The sequence below is a fragment of the Pongo abelii genome, chromosome 7, assembly GCF_028885655.2.
Source record: "Pongo abelii isolate AG06213 chromosome 7, NHGRI_mPonAbe1-v2.0_pri, whole genome shotgun sequence".
NCBI classification, from domain to species: Eukaryota; Metazoa; Chordata; class Mammalia; order Primates; family Hominidae; genus Pongo; species Pongo abelii.
This window is the reverse complement of record NC_071992.2, coordinates 40,250,400-40,277,788: the sequence shown is the minus strand read 5'-3', so window position 1 is coordinate 40,277,788 and position 27,389 is coordinate 40,250,400. Positions and strand designations below refer to the sequence as shown.

Here is a 27,389-nt window from a genome sequence, read left to right as displayed (position 1 = left end):
GGATATGGCAAAGGATACAGATGAACAGCCAGATGGAAGAGATGCACAGGGCAAGGTATATGGAAAGGGCTGTAGAGCTTCCATGCCCTCTCTGGCCATGCCACCCTACAGGCACCTTCATGTGTTCAGCAACCTGGAATTTCTCCAAACCCTGTAGCTCAGGGATTTTTATGGAGGCTTATCATGTAGGCATGATCAATTATTAACTCAGTCTTCAGTCCCACTCCCCTTCTCGGAAGATGGGGAGTGGAGCTTAAAGCATCTAATCATAGCTTGGTTTTTCTAGTGACCAGCCCCCAACTAGGAACCCACCAAGAGTTGCCTCTTTAGAGCAAAAAACACTTATATTACGCAGGAAATTCCAAGTAGGAGCTCTGTGCCAGGAACCAGGGGCAGAGATCAAATATGTGTTTCTTATCATATCACAATATCACAGTGACCAAGTAATTTTCTGGATGGATCAAAGTCTTAAGACCTGAAGTGGTAATCTTGAATCAGTAGTAACTCAGGCAAACCTGTGACTGAGTGGCATAAAGTGTAAATATTTTTGTAAGGGAAATTTAAATAAGATTCTAATTATTATAATAGCAAAGTAAAAACAATCACTGTTCACAAAAGTACTTGGGCTAGCTTTCTTAAAAAGAAAATAATGGGAGCTGCAGGACAGGGAGAGGTAATGCCAGTGGAGATGGGGCACATGTTGGATGGGGCATTTTAAACAGCCTTTTTCAATATGGAATTGGGAAGGAAAGTTGAGTTAAAGAAAGGAGGGAGTGAATAGCAAAGTCCAGTACTACATTTGCAACTTGTATCATTTCAAAATACTTTATAAAAAGATGAACTTACAATGTCAAAAGAATGAGTAGATGGACTGAGAAGATTTCACATTAGCCATAATTGAGACTGTTCCCTTCTTTGAATATTAAAAGAATCTTTTGGCCTCCACTTTCCATAATTAGGTATGTCAGTTTTGTTACCTCTTTACACTAAATGATTAGTAATTTGTCTGAATTTAAATGGGATACCTAGGAGGATCTTTATTTGAAATCAGCGGTTTCCTAAGGAGAAAGTAAATTCTTCCTGTATTAGACTAATCTTAACTCAAATATTATGGTTTTATTTTGGATGGAGCTTGTTTTTCTTCCTCCTCTCAAAATTACTGAACTTTTTTTTTTTTGAGACAGGGTCTTGCACCCAAGTTGAAGTGCAGTGGTGTGATCATAGCTCACTGTAACCTTAAACTCCTGGACTCCAGAGATCCTCCTATCTCAGCCTGCTGGAGTAGCTGAGACTACCAGTGCCTGCCACCATGCTAATTTATTTTATTTTTATTAAATTTATTTTTATTTTATTTTTGTAGAGATGGGGGTCTCACCTTGTTCCCCAGGCTGGTCTCGAACTCCTGGGCTCAAACGATCCTCCTGTCTTGCCCTCCTGAAGTGTTGGGATTACAGGCATGAGTCGCTGTGCCCAGCCTGAACATTTTCTTTTTATATAGTATTTTCATTGTAAGATTTAATTTCTGCTATGAATATTTCCTTTTTTTCTTTTTTAAGTGGAAGGTTATACTTCTTTGTATCTGGAAAAAGGCAGTGTTGTTTTTTGCTTAAGCAGGAACATAGAATTTAGGTTGTAAATTAAGATTGAAAATTTAATTTAGGGCCGGGCATGGTGGCTCACACCTGTAATCCCAGCAGTTTGGGAGGCCAAGGCAGGCGGATCACAAGGTCAGGAGTTTGAGACCAGCCTGGCCAACATGGTGAAACCCCGTCTCTACAAAGGTACAAAAAAAAAAATTAGCTGGGCATGGTGGCGCGCGCATGTAATCCCAGCTACTCAGGAGGCTGAGGCAGGAGAATCGTTTGAACCCTGGAGGCGGAGGTTGCGGTGAGCCAAGATCGCGCCATTGCACTCCAGCCTGGGTGACAGGGAGAGACTCCGTCTCAAAAAAGAAAAGAAAAAAAACTTAATTTAGGGACTGGTGCTCTAAAGCTTTGAGCTTGTTTGAAGTTTGGTTAACAGCTGTGGTTGATAAGCATACCTTGTCTTTTTAAGTGACCATTTTGCTTTTTGTGAAAATAACTTCAGTAGTGGAAAAGTCAAAATAGAGACTTGTTCACCCTTCAGAAACCAATTGCATCATCTCAGCTGGTGTTAACGGCTTAAGGAAATTATTGAGCCTTTTCTTAGTAAATTTCAGGGATATATAAAATGTTTGGCACTGTCACATTTTTGTCGTTTGAAGAACTGTACTTGTATTCACACTAGATTTCAAAGTTATTTTCCAAACCCAGAAATGCTCACCTCCTCTTTCTTAGAACATGAACATAATACTCTTCAATGGTTTTAAATGTATATGTTCTTTGGGTAACTTTCAGAATAATTTTAAGAAATCATGTTGCTTTATCCTCTATAAGACAGTAAACCAAATCTCATCTGCTCTTCATGGTGTGATTATATTACCCTCAATACAAGTAAATATTTTTTTGTTTGTTTTTAAGCAATTCCATTTTCATTTTTGCCCTTCCTAGTAGTACTTGAATAATGACACTTTAATACTAAAGTATGGATCTCTGGGATCCTCAAGTTGGTCTGGGAGGGTAGCATATCTGTTGTCTTAGTAAACCTTTTCATCAGTGTAAGGAGAAGAGTGAGAGTAAAGAAAGGAGCCAACACCTTTATTTGTGATTACTATGAATCGATTAACCACAGCTCCAAAACAATATATTATTATCAAACTACCCGCTCCTTCCCAAAAACAAAACAAAGTAGTGGGATCCTTAATTTTGGCTTTGAACTAAAGTGAGGGAAGTCATTTATACATAGCCAAGAGCAATGAAACCAGAAATATAGAGGTTATATGAAAGGCTTTATAGATAGAGCTTCTATCTGATTTTATAGGTCTTAGTGGCTTCTTCCTATGGCAAGCGAGAGGTGATTATGATTTAGGAAGGAATATGTAGGTGGTCCAGGCACTGAAAACATGGAGAACAGCTGCACTGCAGGTATCATTCCTCCTCAGGCTCACAGAATGAAATCATTCCTGACAGTGTTCTTTCAAGTTGTGTTCTTCAATTTCAGTTTTATCCTTTCCAAAAATGGGGTCCATGTGAGTTTTCTTCAATTTGCTTTTAAAGAATTGTACTCTTTAAAAATCTTAATAGTTTGTTTTACCATTTAACATGAAAAAGCTTGATAATTTGTTTCAACTAGTTTTCCACGACTAATTATTTCCAAAGTATAAAAGATCCCTTGATAGTCAAATTAATGATTAGGTTTTGGTCACATTTTTTGCCTTCCCTGCTTTTCCTGCTTTTGTTATTAATAACAATAGCAAAACTTATATAAGTGCAACAAGCACTGCTAACCATTTTATGTATAGAATTAATTACACTCATTTGTTAAAATACAGACTGTGTGACACTGATTGAATTTTGAACCAATAATTTGTAACATCAGGTGGATAATAAAGTTATTTTTATGCATCCTTCAGTCCCTTCATTCCCTAATTATATTTACCTAAAGATGTTTATGTGCCTTTAAAACTAAACTATGTGTCTGCTGTTTTAGTTTGACTTTTTAATTTTTAAAAAACCAATCCCCCTTTATTTGTATAATTTAGGACCCTTTGTGAATCCCAGTCTCAGCTCATCAGCCTTTACAATTGGATCTGTTAAATAATTTATATGTTCCTGAATGTTTAGCAGTTTTTAATGATTTTAATTAAAATTCCAAAAGTAATGAGTAAGAAAAGCAAGGAATTTGGTCATATCTTAATTACATAGATGTCAAAGTATCCTTAAGTGAGTTTTTGTGTGTTTAAATCATTTCTTAGGCTCAGTAGAAAAGAAGCAGCAGAGAAGATCAATTAGAACTCGTTCTGAATCAGAGAAATCCACTGAGGTTGTGCCAAAGAAGAAGATCAAAAAGGAGCAGGTTGGCTTCCTACATGTAGAGAGTTAAAACATTGTATTTGTAAATGTTGTGACTTACATTCCTGTCTTAAAAGAAAGAGAAACTTTCCCCCACACTGAGTTTCCTTTCTGGACTATCTTACGCTTCTGTCCTGGTGGGTTCCAGTACTCAGTTTTAATACAGCCATCCCTGTGATTCTGCTTCAAGCATTTTCACAGAAAACAGGCTTCAGGAGATGGGAAGCCAGTGGTGCAAGACTTAAAAAATCCTTCACATTTATTTAGAAGTTTCTGTTATCAGCAAAATGATTTCATGTTTTTATGATTTTTATTTGGAACCATCATTGAGTTCCTTTTTTTTTTTAAGTTTGATTTTTGGTTTAAGCTGCTGGTATGTATTGTTTTTTATTTTTTAAACAAATCAGTTTAATTTATATTCTTATATTTAAGAAGCAGATATTCATAGATGATCTGTTTTTTCTGTTAATATCGCAGATTTTTTGGAATGTTATTTTCCCAGTGGAATATTCGCCTGATATCAGGTTGTCAGATAAATAATATTTAGGTAAAAAAAGGTGTGTGGAGGGGTTGCATTTTGACTGAAGTGTATTAAACCAGTATAATCAATGTAGTAAGATACATTTAAATCACCTTTTCAAATAAAATTTTAGAAGCCATTCTTCTTTAAATTAAACTCACAATCAGATTTTTTTCTTAATTTTTTTAGTGAAAGAATATCCATTCTTACAGCCTAAACACCTGCTAGTAAACAAAACAAATTCTGAATAGAATTAGTTCCAATAAGTTTTAAATTTTTTAAACCATTTAATATGGAAGAATGTGAGCTTTTCTATTTAAAATATTTCCTTCATGATTTTAAACTTCCAAATTTAAAAGCTAACTTTGTGGGTGCTCTGTGGTATCACCAAGCAAGTGAAACAGTTTTTCCAGAATATTTAACTAAAATTTAAATAGTATACTAATTTGTCATTCATTTATCATATTAACTTTCATATTTCATACTTAGGAAATTATATTCCAAAAAATCTTTCTAAGCTCTTGAAAATCTATAGTATTCATTACCAAAATGAAGTTGTGATTTTGCCAGCTGGTTCCCAAATTCAGTCTGTGACCAGTCAGTTTAAAACTAATAAGCAGAATGAGTACAAAAAGTGGGACAAATTGTTAATGCCACTGTGTTATAGTTAGTAGTAGAACAATACCAGTGATTGTTTAGAAGATTTTATATTTGTATTACTAATTGTATCTTATAAAAGCGTTTCTGTTGTATGTTTTTTTACCTGTTGTAAAAAAAATAAAAATTTTTTTAAAAAGCTTAGAACAATCCTTAAATATTTACAAAATGTGTTTCAACATTCATATTTCACCACATCTTAAAGAAACATGAAATTCAATTTATAGCTTAAACAGGAACTCCTCCAAACAGCCTCCTTTCTCTAATTCCAATGGTTCAATCCTCAAATTACCACGTGTTTTACATATACATTGGCAGAATAACTTCTGATCTCGCTCTCCTAATGTAGGATCAAGACACTGTTCATAAGACACTCAAGAAAGTGCTTTTGCAATATCACAAACTTATTTTCTTAAGTTTGTACTAGCAGCAAAAGTATTGAGCTTCCAGCTGTATGGAGCCCTGTAGCACTCTCTACAGAGAGGGTCCTGATTCCCAGCAACTTAGCTGTGAGTGCAGGCGCGGAAGGGTCTTAAAGTGGCGTGAGTTACATTAACCTGAGTATCATAGTAAGTAAAAATTTATCCTAACGTCTTTGGGGCGGGAGGGGTTTTTAGCAACATTGGGGCCGGTTGCAGAAACAACCCCTCTCCTGCCTTCCAGACACTGAGGAAAGTATTCTTGTTCTCTTCATATACCAAGGGAATGGTGGGAAAAGTCTTTGCTAGAGAGCATGTGGCTGTGTGTTGTCACTTGATATTCAGCACAGGCAGCTAGGATTTAAACCCTCCCTGATCTTGAGACAGAGAACTTTACCCAAAAGATGGGACTGAGTTCAGATTTCAAATACATTAATCACTCATCATTACTTAGATTGATGAAAGTATCTTTTCCCTCTGTTAATAATTAAAAGGGAAAAAATTCTTTGTTAATGCTGTATTTTTCTGTCCAAACAGGTTGAAACAGTTCCTCAGGCTACAGTGAAGACTGGATTACAGAAAGGTGAGTTAATATTGTAATGTTGCTTTGCATTTCCTTGATTAAAACCAGTTTTTAAGAATTATTTGTACTTCGTGTATTTTTGTCTGTCTCTGTAAATCATTGTTGTTGCTCTTCAGTGTGAAATTGCAGTATTCCCCAGTGTTTGTGTGTGTGTGTGACTTTTAGAGTTGATCTTATTCTGTACCTCCACGTGAAAAGTCTTACTTGTTTTGGTAAATTGGAGAACACCACGTAGACTTGATACTGTTTCCAACTTTTCTCCATAAGATTCTGGGGTTTCACTGGCTTATAAACTAGGGATGTGACGAATCCACTTTTTTTGGTATTCGACTGAATACCGAATAGTAGCTATACATGTTTGTCAAACATGGACTATGACAAATCAGACAAGACAAGCTGATTGAAAAAATCTTGCCACATTTATTTTTACAGTGCTGTAAAATCTTTTTGTAAATTAAAATGATTCATAGCATTTATGGCCACTATTAGATGACCTTATGCGAATCTATTTGAGATATGCACAAAGTTTAAGAAAGCTTAAACTTATATCTGTATTTTCTGTGTGCAATTTGACTACAGTACAAACTCCATAGCATGATTCGTGCGTTTTTGGTGAGATCAAACTGTATTTAATACCTGTAGTTTACTCTGGGCAAATTGCATTATTTAAAAATAAAATAAAACAACAGCCTCTCTGCATTCTCGGGGAGAAGTCTGCAGCGATGGTCTCCGTGGAGATCCTCAGCAGAACTGAACAGCCTCTCGGAGGGAACACTGCTTGGCGGAGCTCCAAGAAAAGACATCGCGATCGCTGCGAGATTAGGAGGCCTGATTGCGTTGTGTTTCCACCATTCCACAGGGTCGGCGGACCGGGGAGTGCAGGGCTCTGTCAGATTCAGTGACAGCTCCGTCTCCGCAGCGATTGAGGAAACTGTGGACTGAGATTCCTGTACAATTTCATCCCAGAAACTCCAGACTTGTAGTCTCCATGCAAGATTTCTTTGTCGGCGGCTCGATAAACAGTTTCTTTGTTTTCGATTTTGATTTCGCCAATCATCATTATTGGCATTTTCCTGCCTGGTTTCTTCTTCAAGACTCTGAACAATTGCTTTAACAGTCAAATGATTTTTTTTTTTTTCGGTTTGAGCTGGATGGGTACAGCTTAAATCATGGGTCCAGCCTAAAAACCACCATTTAACTTACACTGATCAATTTCAACATGGACTGTTTTTGGTTTTTTGTTTTTAAATAAAGCATCATTAATGCACATCTGCAGGGTTTTGCCAAACAGCCCAAACTGTATACATTACAATCATTAAAAGTTCTTATTTTTTTTAATATTAGTGCCGTTATCATGGAGAACAGCATGACAGCTGTCTTTGGCAGTCTGTCATTTTTCTAGCATTTTCAGAAACTCATCGGAAATGGCGGTACCTGTGTTTCCCTTCGAAAGCCTCTCAGTACAGCACTCCTGTTCCTCTGTTAAAACTCCTTGTTAATCCAGTGATCTTTTAGGCCAAGGAAATATTTTGTGATGGTGTTCTGGGTCCATACACCAGCAATGAAGGAGATAGATTTGTGTACTTGTGTTTTTTAATCAGCATTAACATGGGCAGGCACCCTCATTTATAGATGTCAGGAAACATTCAGTGAAAAACTTGTAGAATGGGATGTGATAACGAGGTTCCAGTAATCTGAGCAGTCTAACGAGGCCCACCTCCTCCACCACAGAACGTGGCTATGTTCCAAGTGCTACTCTCACTCAGCCTGTTGCGGATCTTCATGGCCTCAGGAGACTTGTTTCTCCATGGGCTCTTCTGGACTGCACACTTCCACCATAGCTTGCTGGGCTGATCTAGATGTCTGTTTGTTGTATGGAAATTTTGGGGGAAAAAAATCCAAAACACAAACTGTGGGTTGAAATATTAACCGTCTCCTTGGTTCCTTGGTATTCACCGTGCCTGATCTGCACATTTCATCGTGGCTGTTTCTGTATAGCCTATACTGCATTAGCCCAAGAGATTGTTGCTTTGTAACTTTTTGCACTATTGTTTTGGCTGGATTTGTATTACACACAGTTTTAAAAAAAAAAAAAATTCCACACTATTCTCTGCCTTTTTTTTCCTATTTATTTCTTCCCGCACAAATTCCACATAGAGGCCTTCCCATCCAGCTCTACGTGATTTGGCTGCACTTGAACACTGATTGTCCATTTACAACCCTCAGCAATGTGCCTCCTAAATGGCATGACATATGTAGATGTGCTGCAGCGCTTGTTAATGGTCACAATAAATGCCACTTCACCAAGGAAGTCTCAGATGAACAATTATGAACATCCAAATTTTATTGGGGGGCAATAATCAACTGAATTGCAAAATTCGGGGGAAAATGGCACTATCCGTGTACGAATCGAATACAAATCAAAGATTTGTCACATCCCTAATAAAAACAAGATGGAGATGTCTCTGCAACCATATTTGTAAGCTACACAGTGTGTTGGGTTTTATGTCTTTCCCCCTCCAAATTGAATGGTTCTTTGAATTGCTCCAAATCCATCAGCTATCCTGCAATTTTGATAGAATTGATTTTTAGGTTGGAACGTGGGCTCTGTTGACTGAAAATAGCTTTAGAGAGGAGAACTGAATTAAATGTTTTGATAGAGCGGTTGTAAATTAAATCAATCACTACCAGGAAGGTCAGAAGTTCTGAAGTTTTGACTCATTATTTCAGTGTTACAAAGAGAGCTATGCTTTTTCCACACTAAAGATGAGTTTGAGAAAAGAAAATATTCTCCCACACACAAAAAAATTAAAACAAACCTTAAGTACTATTTTAGGATTAATTTCAGTGTGTTGTATTAAGGTGCCAGCGAGATTTCAGATTCCTGTAAACCTCTAAAGAAAAGGAGTCGCGCCTCAACTGATGTAGAAATGACTAGTTCAGCATACAGAGACACATCTGACTCCGATTCTAGAGGACTGAGTGACCTGCAGGTAAATACGTGCAAGGGTCTGGACAAAGTGTTCTTTCTTGAACATAATGCTTTTGCCTTTTATTTGGGGAAATCGGGACTTTTAAAAATACTCATAGAAAAAAAATCACTTTATTTTGAGCGTCTTAATTCTTTTGCTCTCATGTTATATAACAAAACTATAGTTTGTTTGTAATTTTAACTACAGTTTTTCCCAAAACAGCAGACCTATGATATCTGTGGATTTTGGAAAGAAAGGAAGGAAAAAAGAGGTGGTTGTGTCAAGATCTAATGTTTGAGCAAGTCTTACTAGGATTTTCATAGCATCTTATCTTGGAGGGAATTTTTATTTTGTTTTTCTTAAAAACGCTATGTTTTCTATGTAGGTAGGCTTTGGAAAGCAAGTAGATAGCCCTTCAGCTACTGCAGATGCAGATGTTTCTGATGTGCAGTCCATGGATTCAAGTTTGTCGAGAAGAGGCACTGGAATGAGTAAGAAGGACACTGTATGTCAGGTAGGCAGGTAACTGGTGCTATGGCTTGAAATAATTGCTATTATATTCTGCCAGTAATAGACTTAACTCCTTTTGAAGAGGATAATATGTTTCCAAATTATTATGATATTACTTTAAAGCTACAGATATAAAACCTCTTTGTGGTTCTTTTTTTCCCTTTCTGATTTGGAATACTTACCCACATGCCAATCTTTAGTGTGATATACTATTATTAATTGGAAGTAAATGGCAGATGACTGATTGGAAAAACTTTCTTAAATTCAAAATTTTAAAGTAATAACTTTCTCAGTGTATTTTTACCGTTCTTGAAAATATACTGCTTTGCCCTGTGAAGAAAAGTTAAATATGCAGATCCCAAAGAAGGAATCCTAAAAGATCAAGTATGACTTTAAACTTTATACCATATTGGATCTGGAAATACTGTAATTGTCTAGTTCTCTGGTTCTCAAAGTGAAGGCCAAGGGCAAACAATATCAGCATCTTCTGGATACATATTAGAAATGCACATTCTTGGGACCCCCGCCAGACCTACTGAATCACAGTCTGTGGGTGAGGGACCCGGTAATTTGTGTTTAACAAGCCGCCCATGTGGTCTTGATGTTTGCCCAAGTTTGAGAACCACTGCTTTTTGCCATATTACAGATTTGTGAAAGCTCCGGTGACTCTCTGATTCCTTGTGAGGGAGAGTGCTGCAAACACTTTCACCTGGAGTGCCTGGGATTGACATCACTTCCTGATAGCAAGTTCATCTGCATGGAATGTAAAACTGGTAAGATGGCTTATTTCGATAGTCATGAAAAGATGAATGGGATTGTGCCAGGAATGTGCACTGGCAGCCTCTCCTAGGACATCTTGTTCCCATCACTTTTATTAGCCCTCCTCCTCTCTTCCCAAAGATATTTCAACAAATTAAGATTTGGCTTCAAGATTTAAAAAGTAGTTAAATTTCCTCCTACTGGTGCCTTCTACCATAAAACCTGTCAAATTACCAAGATGAATTTGTGTTTTATCTAAAGAGTTATACAAAGCATGTTAATTGAGTTATTTTTCAGATGGATTTGAGATTTTGGGGGCTAAATAAATTGGTTTAAAGTTCTTTAAGAGACTGGAAGAAGTATCAGTGCATAACCACAGTGATTATATTTTTATTGGAAATTTGGAGCTACTGGAAATCATTTTTTAAACTTGGGATTCACCATTTATTTCTTATCTCACTATACATAGACTACTACCTACTAAAATAATTTGTAGAGAAATAAATATGTTAGTTTATATTTCTTCTCTCTGTAGCCATAATTCTGGTTAATATCATGGAAAGCAAGTCATAGTTGTTTAATCTGTAACAACATGGCAAATAAAAAATAACTGGAGATGACATGGTGGTGCTTCTAGGAACCATGTTGACGTGTTTTTTGTTTTGTTTTGCTTTGTTTTAGCTATGAGGAACTAAGCTGATTGGATAGCAAGTATACATGATATGCTGATCTTACCTTTGACTCTTTATTACTTTTCTACTCCTTCTTTTCCTTTTATTTGGATTCTTACAGATACTTATTTTATCTTTTCTTATTTGATTGTATGCCTCCTAAAATCTTTCAGACAAAAAGTTAGTAATTTTTTTTTTTGAGACAGAGTCTTACTCTGTCACCCAGGCTGGAGTGCAGTGGCACGATCTTGGCTCACTGCAAGCTCCGCCTCCCAGGTTCACGCCATTCTTCTGCCTCAGCCTCCTGAGTAGCTGGGACTACAGGCGCCTGCCACCACGCCCGGCTAATTTTTTGTATTTTTAGTAGAGATGAGGTTTCACCATGTTAGCCAGGATGGTCTCGATTTCCTGACCTCGTGATCGGCCCGCCTCGGCCCACCAAGTAATTTTTTTTTTTAACTGAACACTGACTTACTAAATGTTAGGTGCTACAAGTACTAAGCATTTTCTCCTGCTATTTCATTTGATCCATGATGAGATAGGTACTATTATGATTTCCATTATACAGAAGGAGAAACAGGATTAGAGAGTTTAGTAGCTTCCCCAAAGTCACAAAGATAGCCCATGATGACTCTGTGATTTAAACCCAGGCAGCTGGACTCCAGATTTATTTTTTCTTTACCATGGTCTTTTACTGCCCTGGTGAATAGGATGGACATCACAAGTCATATGTCATATATCCCAATACACACTCATTGACATACATACACACACACACAAATACACACACACACATACATAAACTAAGCTATGGAAGCTGTTTAGAACATATAACTTAAAATTTTCCCCTTATAAAATATTTTATTCATCACATTTAGACTCTGCAGTAAAACTTGTGAACAGTTTGCCAACTGGCAGCCCCGGGGTCATATTATCTGCACATCGTTTTATTTGGCCTTCAGAATGCATTTTCATTTTTGAACACGGATAGAGCATGTAATCCTGGCACCTCACATTCCCCATTATTCCTTTTTCTAAAATTTAGTCATTCCAGTCACTTATATATCCTGCCTGGCCCCTTTAAGCATTCAAGTATTGTATTAGGGACTTCTTGCATTGCTATAAAGAAATACCTGAGACTGGGTAATTTATAAAGAAAAGACATTTAAATGGCTCACAGTTCTGCAGGCTGTATAGGAAGGATAGTGCCAGTATCTGCTTGGCTTCTGAGGAGGCCTCAGGAAACTTACAATCATGGCAGAAGGCAAAGTGGGAGTAGGCACTTCAAATGGCAAAAGCAGGAGCAAGAGAGAGAGTTGAGGGAGAGGGCCACAATTTTTAAATGACCAGATTTCACAAGCACTCACTGACTGTCGCAAAGACAGCACCAAGCCATGTGGGATCCACCTCCATGATCCATACACCTCCCACCAGACCTCACCTCCAACATTGGGGATTATATTTCAACAGGAGATTTGGATGGGGACAAATATCCAAGTATATCAAGTATGCAATCCCTGATTTAAGATATTGATAGGAAGGACCATGTATCTCAGTATTAAAACACTCTTAGGGCTTCTCTCCTAACTCTAGAATCCAGGAGAATTCTTCCAACAGAGGCTAGGTGTATATAATTTGGTACACATCTATGAGAAAATTTAAGAGGGAAATTTGCTTTAAAAACAGTTAAGTATGAGATGTTGTCAGTAAGCATGAAAAAAATTTTTTTATTAAAAAACAGTTGGGTAGAACAAAGTCAGAGGACTCACATTTCCTCATATGAAAGTATACTACAAAGCTACAGAAGTCAAAACAGTGTGATACTGGCATAAAGACAGATATATGGACCAATGGCATAGAAAGCCCAGAAGTAAGCACTTGCATATATGGTCAAATTATTTTTGATAAGGGTGTGAAGACTAGTCAGTGGAAAAAAAGACAGTCTTTCCAACAGATGATGCTGGAAGAGTTGGATATATGCCTGTAAAAGAATGAAGTTGGACCCTTACCCAACAGCATAAACAAAATTAATTCAAGATGAATCAAAGACCAAGATGTAAGAGCTAAAACTGTAAAACTCTTGGAAGAAAATATTGCATAGAGGAAAAGCTTCATGACAATGGATTTGGCAGTGATTTCGTATACATGACACCGAAGGCACAGGCAACAGAAGGAAAAACGGACAAATTGTACTTCATCAAAATTAAAAACTTTTGTACACCAAAGGGTCTTATCAACATAATGTAAAGGCAACCCACAGAATGGGAGAAAATATTTTCAAATTACATATCTGATAAAGCATTAATACCCAGAATATATAGAGAACGCCTTCAACTCAGCAATAAAAAACTAAACAACTCAAGCCAGGCATGGTGGCTTATGCCTGTAATACCAGCACTTTGGGAGGCTGAGTTGGGCGGATCACCTGAGGTCAAGAGTTCAAGACCAGCCTGACCAACATGGGGAAACCCCATCTCTACTAAAAATACAAAATTAGCCAGGCATGGTGGCACATGCCTATAATTCCAGCTACGCAGGAAGCTGAGGCAGGAGAATCGCTTGAACCTGGGAGGCAGAGGTTGCAGTGAGCCGAGATCGTTCCATTGCACTCCAGCCTGGGCAACAAGAGCAAAACTCCATCTCAAAAAAACAAAAACAAAAAACTAAACAATTCAAAATTGGGCAAAGATCTTGAGCAGATAGTTCTCCAAAGAAGATAGGCAGATGGCCAATATACACATGAAAATATGCTCTATATAATGAGTAATCAGGGGGCCAGGTGCAATGGCTCATGCCTGTAATCCTAGCACGTTGGGGAGCCAAAGCAGGTGGATCTCTTTGAGCTCAGGAGTTTGAGACCAGCCTGCGCAACATGGTGAAACCCTGTCTCTATTTAAAAAATAAAAAATAAAAAATAATCAGAGAAATGCAAATCAAAGCCACAATGAGATGCCACTTGATACCCATTAGAATGACTAGTATCAAAAAAAAAAAAAAAAAAAAAGAAAACAACATGTTGGCCTAACTATGGAGAAATTGGAACCCTTGTGCATTGTTGGTGGGGATATAAAATGGTGTAGTGGCTGTTGAAAACCCGATGATGGTTTCTTAAAAAATTAAACAGAATAACAAATGATCAAGCAATTTCACTCTGGGTATATACCCAAAAGAACTGAAAGAAGGGGCCAGGCGTAGTGTCTCACACCTGTAATCCAAGGATTTTGGGAAGCCAAGACGAGCGGATTGCTTGAGTCCAGGAGTTCAAGACCAGCCTGGGCAACGTGGTAAAACCCCATTTCTACCAAAAATACAAAAAAAAAAAAAAAGTTAGCCTGGCATGGTGGCGCATGCCCATAGTCCCAAATACTCAGGAGGCTGAGGTGAGAGAATCACCTGAGCCCAGGAAGTCAAGACTGCAGTGAACTGTAATGGCATCACTCCACTCCAGCCTGGGCAACCAGAGTGAGACTCTCTCAAAAAAAAAAAAAAGGACTCCAACAGATATTTGTACTGTCATATTCATATTCATAGCAACATTATTCACAGTAGTCAAAAGGTAGAAACAACCCAAATGTCCACTGATGGATGAATAAACAAAATGTAGTATGTACCTACAATGGAATATTATTCAGCCTTAAAAATAAATTCTGATACATGCCATAACATGGATGAACCTTGAGGACTTTATGCTGAGTGAAATAAGCCAGGTATAAAAGGCCAACAAATATTGTATGATTGCATTTCTGTGAATTACTTGGAATAGTCAGATTCTTAGAACGGTAGTCACCAGGGTTGTAGGGGAGGGTGAGATGAGGAGTTCTTTAATGGGTACCAAGTTTCAGTATGGGATGATGAAAATGTTCTGGAGGCAGATAGTGGTAACAATGTGAATGTACTTAATGCTACTGAACCGTACACTTAAAAATGGTTAAAGTGTTAAATTTTATGTTATATGTATTTTACCACAATTATTTAAAAAATTAAGTGCTTTTAATTAATGACATGAAAATTAGTTTGGTACCTATTTGGTACACTTCTAACATATCAGAAGTGAGAACTGTGATTCTTCAAACCATTGTTTAAGGTCATTTAGGCAATTTTCCTTTGTTTACAAAAGATAAACACTTCACATGTAAGAAGTATTGCAGGTACATACCTAATATGTTCTTATACTACCACTTTCTATTATTTAAGTCAAACATGATTTCTGGAAAGAAAGCATCTTTGTTTGCCCTTTTGAATAAAATGTACAATAGAATAAGTCTCCAAAAAGAGTTCTGTAACAGATAGTTTTACTTATTCTGTTTTTCCCCACTTCCCCCATGGTCCTTGACTCTGGACTGATGGACTGACTGACTTCTTTTTTTTGGTCCCATTGCCCAGGCTGAAGTGTAGTGGTGCAGTCTCAGCTTCCTGCAGCCTCGACCTCCCAGGCTCAGGTGATCCTCCCACCCCAGCCTCCTGATTAGCTGTGGGGACTACAGGCACGCAGCACCATGCCCAGCTAGCTTTTTATTTATTTATTTATTTATTTATTTATTTATTGAGACAGATTTTCGCTCTGTCGCCCTGGCTGGAGTGCAGTGGCGCAATCTCAGCTCACTGCAACCTCCACCTCCCAGGTTCAAGTGATTCTTGTGCCTCAGCCTCCCGTGTAGCTGGGATTACAAGCACACACCACCATGCCCGACTAATTTTTGTATTTTTAGTAGAGCCAGGGTTTCGCCATGTTGGCCAGGCTAGCCTCAAACTCCTGACCTCAAGTGATCCACCTGCCTTGGCCTCCCAGAGTGCTGGGATTACAGATGTGAGCCACCATGCCCAGCCTCCAGCTAGTTTTTTGGTTTTTTTTTTTTTTTTTTTTTAGTAGAGAGACAGGTTTTACCATGTTGCCCAGGCTGGTCTTGAACTCCCATACTCAAGCAGTGCACCCATCTTGGCCTCCCAAAGTGCTGGGATTACAGGCGTGAGTCACTGTGCCTGGCCACTGACTGACTTGTTCTTAATGAAGGCCATTTCCTAGTGAAAAGGAAGAGTATGGAAAGCACTCACATGTTAGAGCTCTAACCTAAGTCTTAAAGGAGTTTGATAGTTCAGCTCTCTGTTAGCATAACACTTGCACTAGTTTTAACTATTTTCATTTATATTAGGCTTATTTTGATCATTACATAAATGAAGGCTTATTTTATATTTTCTTGAGAGAGGTTCTTGCTCTGTCGCCCAGGCTGGAGTGCAGTGGCATGATCATACCTCACTGCAGTCTCTGCCTCCCGGGCTCAATCCTCCCACCTCAGCCTCCTGAGCGGGTGGAACCACGGGCACATACCACCACGCCTGGCTAATTTTAAAATTTTTTTGTAGAGATGGGGTCTTACTGTGTTGCTCAGGCTGATCTTGAACTCCTGGGCTCAAGTGATCCTCCCTCCTCGGCCTCCCAAAGGGCTGGGATTATAGGCATGAGCCACCGTGACCATCTGAAGTCCTATTTTATTTTTACAGAGAGTAGTTTATTTATTAAACAAATCTGTGAAGTCAAACTTCTACCTTTCAAATATATTTTTTTAATTTTTAAAACTTTTAAAAGTTATTTTAAAATATATAATTACCTTCATATCTATATACATGGTAAAATGTACTTTATTGGCTTTAACCATGTGGTGAAAAAATGTACTTTGAAATTACATGTATACAATGGGACCAAAAAAAAAAAAAACCCACCTTACTGTACTTTATTTCTGCAAGACAGTTTAAAAAGTTAACATCACAGTTTCAACTACTCATTTTAAAGAACTTTTATAATTCAGCAAATTTGTAAAGACTGGGTACTTTCAGAATCAAAGAACAATAATGCAATTCACCTAACTTTCTGTTATAAAGCAAAACTATTCCTTATATTTTTTCCTTCAGATTTTTAGTAGGCATTATAAGAAAAGTGGACAAAAGACTTGAACACTTTCAAAAGATGATATCCAGATGACCAATAAACATTTGACAAGTTTGTTGTTATAATTTGCAGTTCTTTGCTTAAACATTTCTTTATCTTTATTGACTCTTGTGAATTATCTGTTTATGTGTCTTATCCATTTATGTTTTGTGGTGTTAAAAGTGTTCTTATCATTTGTTAATATTTTAAATTTATTTCTAATTACACAAGTAAAACATAACCACATTGTTTTGAAAATATTATAATTACTGTTCTTGTTGATGTCACCCTTGATCATCAGTCTTAATCCTAGGCCCTTACTTAGTTCCAGTCCTGACAACCATTGTCAGTTTTACGTGTAGCTCTGTAAACCTTTGTGTGTGTCTGTGTGTGTGTTGTAGTACAAATCTGTCATACCATTGTTCTGTCGGAGCTCTTCTTATGTCAATACAGATGCATTCTATTTAATTGCTGCATAGTGCCCTAGTATACATATAGTCATAGTTTATTTAACTCTTCCCCTATCGAAGGACACTTGAGTTACTTTCACTTGTTTGCAATTACAAACAATGTTTCAGGCAACATCCTTTAACATTTACTCTCAGTCTTCCCCAATGTAGTTATTGAGAAATTGAATTTCTAGGCAGAAAGTGAATGTACTTTTATTTTAATGGATATTGCCCAGTGGCCTTCTAAGGTAGCTGCTTCCAACTTAAACTCCTGCCAGCCCCCTACACCCTTATCAATAATTGGTATTATCACTGTAGTCCCAATTACTCTGGATTCTGGGGCAAGAGAATCACTTGAACTTAGGAGGCGAAGGTTGCAGTGAGCCAAGATCACACAACTGTACTCCAGTCTGGGCGACAGAGCGAGACTCTGTCTCAAAAATAATAATTGGTATTATCAGACTCTTTAAGTTTCTTTTTGTATTTATTTATTTATTTATTTTTTGAGACGGAGTCTCGCTCTGTCACCCAGGCTGGAGTGCGGTGGTGTGATCTCAGCTCACTGCAAGTTCCACCTCCCGGGTTCACGCCATTCTCCTGCCTCTGCCTCCCGAGTAGCTGCGACTACAGGCGCCCGCCACCATACCCGGCTAATTTTGTTGTATTTTTAGTAGAGACGGGGTTTCACTTTGTTAGCCAGGATGGTCTAGATCTCCTGACCTTGTGATCCACCCACCTTGGCCTCCCAAAGTGCTGGGATTACAGGCGTGAGCCACCGTGCCCGGCCATTTTTTTCTATTTTATGACTGGTTTCAGTTAGCATTTACCTGATTACTAGTGAAGATGAACATATTTTAACTTTCTTTTGCCTATTTGTCTTTATGTAAATTGCCCATTTACATCCTCTGCCCACTTTTACATTAGGCTGCTTTGGTTTTTTCCTGTATTGATTTGTAGTTTGTAAGTCTTATTCCATTATCTTTGCTTATATATGTTGTGTGCATTTTCTCCATATGTAAACTGTTTATACAACAAAACATAATCTTTTGTCATTTTTGTTGCATATTTCCCTACATCTGTTTGTCTTCTTTTTTTCCTGTTTAGTTTTTTCATATTTGGCATTATTTTCTTCCTCGAACGTTGGACATATTCACCAGTGGAGCCATCTGGGCCTAAAATTTTTTTTTGTTGAGAGATTTCCAATTATAGTTTCAATTTTTTTTAATAGTTTACGGAACTATTCATATGTCCTGTTTATTTTTGTGCCATTGTTCGTAAGTTCTTTTTTTCTAGGAATCTGTCCATTCATCTAAATTTTCAAATTTATTAGCAAAAATATAGTGATATCCTTTTACTATCTTTTTAATGTTTGTAGGATTGGTAGTGATGTTCCATTTTTCATATCTGATATTAATATTAGGATCTTTCTCCTTTTTTTATTATTCTTACCAGAGGTATCAGTTTTATTATTCTTTTTCAAAGAACTAGGTTTTGTTAATTCTCCCTGGCGAATGTTGATTTCACTTCATTCTTGATGAATATTTTCACTGGGTATAGAATTCTGGTTTGGTAATTATTTTCTTTCAGCCCTTTGAAGATATCATTCTATTGTTTTTTTGGCTTCCATTTTTCTCTTTCAGTCAGCTCTGTTTGAAAGTAATTGTCTTTTTTGTGGATAATTTGAATATTTTCTTTGTCCTTGATTTTCTATAGTTCGAATAAGATATGTCTAGCTGTAATTTTCTTTTTTATTAGGATTGTTGAGTTTTCATTTTATGTATATTTTGCACATAGAAATAATCAGTGATTATCTAATGGAATCTGTCTTTCCTTTGGTAATTTATTTATTCTATGAGGGGAAAACTTTGCTGCTGTCTGCTACCAGATGTTAAACAAATTCTGTTCTGGCTTTTCTATCGAATCAGTTTTGGAGATCTAAATTGCTTTTAGTATTCTGTCTCCAAATTGATAATCAATTATTCTAGCAAAATTTAAACATAATTTTAATTTAGCATTTATTTTAAATGCTTTTTTGTGCATTAAATTCTTAAATATAGTAATAGAGTCTGTTTTAGGAGTAGCTGTTTGATGTCTGTAGCTGCTTCTACTTGAATATGCTTTAGTCAATTTTATTTAATTTGTATTCCTCACCAATTTTCCAGGGCAGCACCCATGTTTTTCGTGTAAAGTGTCTGGTAAAGATGTGAAGCGTTGTTCTGTTGGTGCTTGTGGGAAATTTTATCATGAAGCCTGTGTCCGCAAATTCCCCACTGCCATCTTTGAATCAAAAGGATTCCGCTGTCCTCAGCACTGCTGCTCTGCCTGCTCTATGGAGAAAGATATCCACAAAGCAAGTAAAGGTAAAACAGCTGAAGAAGGAAACAAAGATTTTTGTTTTAAGTGCAGTGGCAAATAACATTATCAAGCATATATTACAAACAACATAAGGCATTCTCCTTCTGTGTATCTCTAGCTTTAACAGTTCAGCCACAGTACATACACAGTACATGTTAAGTAGAGATTACATTCTAAATTCAGACCATGAGAAGAAAATTCCATGTGTTCAGAATACCCTTGAAAGTCCTTCAGGTAGGTGCCGTATTGGATACCACCGTCTCTGCAGCATTGGAACAAATAATTTTTTCTTTGGATGATCTCTAAGTGACTATTAGGCTTACATTTAGGGGCCATATAGCATAGGATGACAGAGCCAGATTAGGGAAGAAAAAAATGCTTTTCATCTACTGTAACTAGCATCTCAGAGGGACCCAAAAAAGCCCAACTCCAGAAACTTATTTTTATGTCCCGCTGATGCCTAATTAGATTCCTTTTTGACTTGTCTTTAAACAGGCCGCATGATGAGATGTTTGAGATGTCCAGTTGCCTATCACTCTGGAGATGCTTGCATTGCGGCCGGAAGCATGTTAGTATCCTCCTACATTCTCATCTGTAGTAATCATTCCAAACGGAGCAGTAATTCTTCTTCTGCTGTAAATGTAGGCTTTTGTTTCGTTTGTGCCAGAGGTGAGTGTCTGACTTTTCATTTATTTTTGAGGTCATTGGCATATTTCTCCATTAACATAGAGTCTCAGCATCGGGAAAGAACTCAGGCCATCTAGTAGAATCTCCTACCCAGTGCAGAATTCCACTGTAATATATCCCTGAGAGAGATGAACATTTCCAGTAACTTTTATAATGCTAGATGTCCAAAGTGTTAGAATACTAATTCTTCCATAAGTTAAGCTAAAATCTGCATTTCTAAAAATAACAGAATTATAGTTAAGTTCTTAGTTTTTCTGTTTGGAGCATTAAAAGATTAATCTTTTCCCTTCTGCAAACAACTCTTCTATTCAAAGTAGATCCTTCCCATGTCATAATCTTAAACCAGAACTTTCAACTGATTGAGATTTCACTTGGAAGGCAAAACTAGCACATCTATTTTTCAGTTGTTTATGCTGTATTTTATCATAATGTTTTGGTCTGGCATTGAGGAGGGCCTGATGGGACACAGCCAAGGCAGCATATGTGGTGGTGTTAGTTCAGAGCCAGCCATGTGGGCTTTCTTATTGCCAGCTGTTGATGTTTAAGTACGCCAAGAGATTGATCAACTAAAAACAATACTGTAGCCCTACGGGGGTCAGTGAACTTGGGTTCGTGATAAATATAAAATGAAACTTCTTTAGTTGAATGTTATACAGAATATCTGGCTTTATCTCAAGCCATATTATAATAAAACTTTTTTGGTACTTAGTAAGCATTATAAAAACTAAGTGATATCCCTAAATATTGCTTTTGTTTTGTTTTTAAGTGCAAAGTTTTCTGATTTTCCCTCTGAACTATTCTCAAGGCCTCTAAGGCCCATCATGCTTGTTAGATTCTATTTAGACCATACTGAAGATGAAAGTGGTTTTTGTTTGGTTGGTTGGTTTTGCTTTACGAGACAGTTATTTTAATTTGGTGAAAGTACTATAACAACTTTTTAAAATAGAATTTAGGTAGTATGATAGATCTTAGGTGGTTTTGCTTTTGTATCTCTCATTATGAAAACATTACTTGGAGGTAGGCAGTAAAAGATTAAATAAATCGTAGTCGTTTGTGGAGTAGCTAGCAGGGTCTGTAGTAGACACTACTTTCTGTTTGCCTGTTTTATAAGCACATGTGACTGTCTGCCTTTGGAGCAGGAAGTACTGTGTCTTTCTTAACTACAGCAGTGTCAAATGTATCCTGCTCCGAAACCTGGCTGGTATCATGGAGGAGTAGGTCTGAAATGTTTCCTGCTATATGGTAACAGGTGGGCAAATAATAAATAAAAAGGTGTCACTCATTGCCTTTCCCATCTCTGCATTCCTAAGAAAGTAATGATTAGAAGAAAAAATTATTGTATTATCAGTTGAATGTTTAGCTTTAGAGTCTTTTAAACGGATGAGTGGCAGTGATAACATAAAGTCTCTTATTGCTTTGCAGACTCTATGCTACCATTGCTGGGCACTGATATTTCCTGTCAGTGTATAAGCATGCATAATTTAGCCCACATTTTAATATCAAGTTTATAACTATTATATTGGCTTATGTTGGGGCACATTCTGAATCAAATGCCATCAGTAGATTAATTAATATTCTCTTTTGCTCTACTTCATTCAATAATTGGGATACCTTTAAAATAGGTATTTTCAGGCTGGGCACAGTAGCTCACGCCTGTAATCCCAACACTTGGGAGGCTGAGGCAGGAGGATTGCTTAAGGCCAGGAGTTCAGGACCAGTTTGGGCAACATAGCAAGACCCCATCTCTACAAAACATAAAGGAATTAGCCAAGCATGGTGGTGTGTGCCTGTGGTCCCAGCTACTCGAGAGGCTGAGGAGGGAGGATCACTTGACCCCAGGAGTTCAAGACTGCAGTGAGTTGTGAAACAAAATACGGTATTTTCAATTTAGGACAGCTAGAAAATTGTACGCTTATAGAAACTCTAGCCAGTTTGTTAAATTTAACTTACATAACTTGATTAAAATTCTGAGAATAATGTAAGTGGAGGGAAAACCCATGTTTAACAACAGAATCTGTATTTACATCTTAACAATTTGACAGTTATTCTGGAATATTTACTGAATTTAAATGCCTATTTAGGCAAAATTATTTAATTCCCACATATTTTAACTGTGAAACTTTGTATGGTAAACATAACCTTCATTTTATTTTCTAGCATTTGACAAAGACTTACTCTAAATAGATCAGATGCTGGGAAGGCTTAAATCAAAAGTCTTTCAGAAGTAAATAATATGTGTTCTCTTATAAGTATTTATAAAGGTCACGTTTTTTAAGGAGACATAACTGCAATAAATCCACACACAGAAAGGAGCACTTTAGTCATTTCTGTTTGGGTATTAGAAAACTTAGCTTGTTTTGCTTGTTTCTTGCCTCATACAGAATTTTTCCCTCCACATAGATTTTCTCTTAGTTCTTGGTTATTGGGTGTTTAAAATCATTAAGCTATTTCTTAAGGACTACAATGTCTGGAAATATTTTTTGAAATGTTTCAGGGTTTGACATCACTCCTCTTCCACATGCCACCTAATCGTGGAGTCACAAGAAGTGTGCAGACATTTTTCAGTGTAGTGCATATTCTTTAGCATCTCCTTTCATCTTAGAGGGTTGTGTAAAATAAGTTACTTAACATTCTGTGCCTTTCTTTGTAATGGTAATTTTAAATGGATAATGTAGGCTGGAGTTTTCTTTTCATTTTAACAGTAAATAATAGCAATTTATTTTGCGTATGTAAGTCAAACTTTACTAAACATTATCTGAATGAATTGCCACAGTTTCCCTAAGAAGTTATCTCTCCATGGTATACAGGTGAGAACACTGAAACCCAGATTAAATAATTTACCTAATGTCACACAAGTTGTTAAATGGAGGGACTAGCATTTGTACTTCATCCTTCTTATTTCAAAGCCCATATTCTTTTACACTACTCCATCTCCCTCTATTAAATGTACAAAGTTCATTTCAACATTATATAACTTTTTTTTTTTTTGAGACGGAGTTTTGCTCTTGTTGCCCAGGCTGGAGTGCAATGGTGCGGTCTCAGCTTACTGCAACCTCTGCCTTCTGGGTTCAAGCGATTCTCCTGCCTCAGCCTCCCAAGTAGCTGGGATTACAGGCATGTGCCACCACGCCACCACGCCCGGCTAATTCTTTTGTATTCTTAGTAGAGATGGGGTTTTTCCATGTTGGTCAGGCTGGTCTCGAACTCCCGACCTCAGGTGATCCACCCATTTCAGCCTCCCAAAGTGCTGGGATTACAGGCGTGAGCTACCGTGCCTAGCCTATATAACTTTTATTAGAAGATTCTGGCTGAGCACCATGGCTCACGCCTGTAATTCCAGCATTTTGAGAGGCTGAGGTGGGAGGATTGCTTGAGCCCAGGAATTCAAGACCAGCCTGGGCAACACAGCAAGACCTCGTCTCTACAAAAAAATCAAAAACATAGCCAGGCATGGGGACAAATGGCTGTAGTCCTAGCTACTCGGGAGGTTGAGGTGGTAGGATCACTTGAGCCCAGGAAGTTGAGGCTGCAGTGAGCTGTGATCTGCCACTGGACTCCAGCCCGGGTGACAGAGCGAGACCCTGTCTCAAAAAAACAAAACAAAAAGAAGATTGTCATATTGTTAGTAATTTCAAGTTCCATTCTGTTATTTAGGTCAGAGATATTTCTTGAATTCGTCTCAGTGTAGAGTATGAAGACAGTGCCCACAGAAAAAAGTAAATGGTAATTTCCCTCCCCTTCAAAATGATCTCTAAATAAAACTGCTGCCATAATTTGTATTGTAAATCCTACATCATTGTACACTGATCCAGTAACCAAGATAGAGGATAGAGAAATGTCCCCTGGTCTCACAGTTGCCTAGGTTTAGGAGTGGCTTATATAGCTATATCATGAATTAACTGGGGGAGGGGGAAGGGAAAGAAGAGAGAACCACAGGTAGCTTTAGTGTTTTCCTCCAAGTAGCATAGCTGTAATTGGTAGATCAAAAAGATTGTTTTTATTAACCCTTAAGTTGGTAATCACTTTATATTGTGGCAGGGAAAAAATGAAAATCTTTGCATTACCTCAGTAAAGTTCAGGAAATTATGGCTCCTTTAAAATCATGTACCAGGCCTGGCACAGTGGCTCATGCTTGTAATCCCAACATTTTGGAAGACCAAGGTGGGAGGATTACTTAAGGCTGGAAGTTAGAGACCAGCCTGGGCACAAAAGCTATTATAGACCCCATCTCTACAAAAAAATTTAAAAATTAGCCTGGTGTGGTGGCATGTATCTGTAGTCCCAGCTACTCAGGAGGCTGAGGCCAGAGGATCACTAGAGCCCAGAAATTCAAAGGTGCAATGAGCCATGATCACACCACTACCCTCCAGCCTGGGTGACAGAGCAAGACTCTGTCTCAAAAAAGTAAAATATAAAATGAAATAAAACATGTACCATATTGATAGAGAAGAGTTTCATTATCTGGCAGAGAAAGTTAGAATTTCTTTGAGTATGTCTGAAGATATGAATAGAAAAAAAGAGACTTCCATTCTGCATTAAAGTGCTACTTGATATATGGAAGGTAGGTCAGGGTCTACTTATGTAAATGATTCTCATTTCTATCTCATTACATGATATATAATATCACTTTGTTCTTTGGGTTGTCGTCATCGTACATCCAAATACGAAGCAGTGTAGCTTTGTTTTCCCTAAGGGGTTTTCTGTATGATGTCAAGTGTTTATATCTTCAAATTATTTGAAGTTTTCTTCTGCAGAATATAGGTTTCTATAATATATAGGGATAAGGAATTGAGTAGTTCAGACTCCCTTTGAAAACTGTAGAAAACCTTTCTGTCAGATCTTTCTTTTTTCTTCATATTTTCATTTTCGCCCTCCCCACCCCAGCTTTGAAGCATACATAATAGGTGTTGGTTTATTTTTTCCTCATGGAATCATGGGTAGTTTCATTGCAGCTCATCTCTTTCTGTTTGTTTCGTATAGGGCTGATAGTTCAGGACCATTCAGACCCCATGTTCAGTTCATATGCCTATAAGTCCCACTACCTACTGAATGAATCAAATCGTGCTGAGTTGATGAAATTACCTATGATTCCTTCTTCGTCAGCTTCCAAAAAGAAATGTGAGAAAGGTAATAATCAAAATAGTTTCTCTTGCTTTTATTTTTGCATTTCCTATTTTTTTCTCTTTCAATGTAGGGGGGAAATGTATGCCTGTCAAGCACCATCTGTTGCTTTTGGTAAATTCTGCCTTGGTGGTTGTGACTGTGTCTTCATATGGCTGCACAATTATTAAAAAGGGCTTAAAATAATTCCATTGTTGCAAATTTTTACATATTCTTCCCTTGAATAAATTTTTACACATTCCATATTTATGAGTTATTAAAATAGGAAGACTAGGATTTTGGTCAGTATAAATATAGAATCATATTCTAAATGTTCTTTCTCTTTTTCCTGGTATGAAACTATCATTCAAATTGGAATAGAAAAGATAGGGTATAATTTGTTACTAACTTTCAACTAAATAACAAGGTAGGTTATTAAAAGAGGGAAACTAAGATACTGATACTTGAAAGTTTGCTTTTAGAATATGTTCTGTCATTGTGCTTCTTAAATGTTCGGTTAAGATGCTATGAAAACTAGTTGCCCTTCCCTTAGGAGGCATTGGTGGGAAGCTGGTGGGGGAGAATACCCCTAATACTGGATGCTGGAAGGCAGCCCAGCTGAATTGCTGATGGATAATTATCCACACAGTACCAAGAGCTAAATGGATATTTCTATTCTCCCAGTTAATTTAACCTATGGAAGAAAACTTTATATTGTGTTTAGTTTTCCATAGCCTACCTGTTATAAAAATGGTTTAACAATGTTGTATTATTTGGGGAGTTATTATCCCACAGGGAAAAATAAATGAGCTTGAAAGGTGAGGGCCTCTTCCTGTATACATTCCCATTATGATCTGGGGCCAAGTTCAGAATCTTTAAAGAAAACTTCATTCATAACTAATATACTATATACACACACACACACACACACACACACATATACACAGGTGTATTTGAAATGGGCTTTTGAAAAAATTCTTGGTGTTGCCTGTTTGATGTATCTTTGCTCTTTGTCAGGCATCTGAAGTGGCAACTCATGACTGAAAGAAAGTGAGACTAAGCAAGTCGATTGGAACATATTAGAAGTATTGGAGAGAGTACTGGCTTTTTTGTCTGTTTTCTGCAGTCAGATTATATCACCTTATTGATAATACTGCCTACTTCCAAAACAAAAAAATGAACATAGGTTTGACTTACTCCATAATTATTCTGCCTGAGACATTTTAGGAAATGCTTTATTTTCTTGCTGGTACCTATATAAAATTAGATTAATTCAATTGTTGCTTACTTTGTTTTCAGTACTCAGTATTAACTTTGACATGAATTGAAATTATTTTGAGCCCTCTGTTTGCTTAACTTGAACCATATCTTACTTCTCTTGTATCCTAGTTTTCTTGCATAGCACCAAGGTGGACCATTCATATTTTTTTTTTATTTCCCTTGTGTATTTTAAGCATCTTTATCATGACGATTTTCTCTGATGATTCTGGCTCTGTATTTCCTCTGAAATAAGACTTAAAATTAAGAACTATTCCATAATGTTAAAAATGGCCAGCCTGACTTTTCTACGTCAGTACTAATAATCACATGTCCTCTAAAGCTGTTTGCAGACTTTTCTCCCGCTGGTCATTCCTTTCTGATGGAAAAAAAATGAATAATCTCATTTTACTTTAAATTTATAGACCAATTCCCTACCTAAGTTTAGAGCACTTGGGCATCTGATCTCTAGGTTGGTAAATTGAATCAATTAATCTATATTGAGATGTAGTCCCAGAAAAAAAATCTTGATGATTGAAGTAAAAGCTTTTAAGCAGAGGAAATATAGTAATTTAATTCATCATGGGTTGTATAT

General features: G+C 37.2%; 1 protein-coding gene across 8 annotated transcripts in view; it reads left to right on the top strand.

The window, feature by feature from the left end:
• NSD3 (nuclear receptor binding SET domain protein 3) overlaps positions 1-27,389 on the top strand; it is a 112,366-nt gene that overhangs the window by 57,358 nt on the left and 27,619 nt on the right. For 5 of the 8 annotated variants that reach the window (XM_024251002.3, XM_024251001.3, XM_054561441.2 and 2 more), the window contains exons 8-15: positions 3,836-3,936; positions 6,066-6,111; positions 8,974-9,104; positions 9,469-9,597; positions 10,240-10,366; positions 19,558-19,755; positions 20,246-20,419; positions 25,418-25,564. In XM_024251002.3, coding sequence (XP_024106770.2) covers positions 3,836-3,936; positions 6,066-6,111; positions 8,974-9,104; positions 9,469-9,597; positions 10,240-10,366; positions 19,558-19,755; positions 20,246-20,419; positions 25,418-25,564 — 1,053 coding nt within the window. Of the gene's footprint in view, positions 1-3,835; positions 3,937-6,065; positions 6,112-6,970; positions 8,218-8,973; positions 9,105-9,468; positions 9,598-10,239; positions 10,367-19,557; positions 19,756-20,245; positions 20,420-25,417; positions 25,565-27,389 lie in introns of those variants that run through there. The other 3 variants (XM_063726408.1, XM_024251003.3, XM_024251004.3) reach the window with 2 other exon arrangements.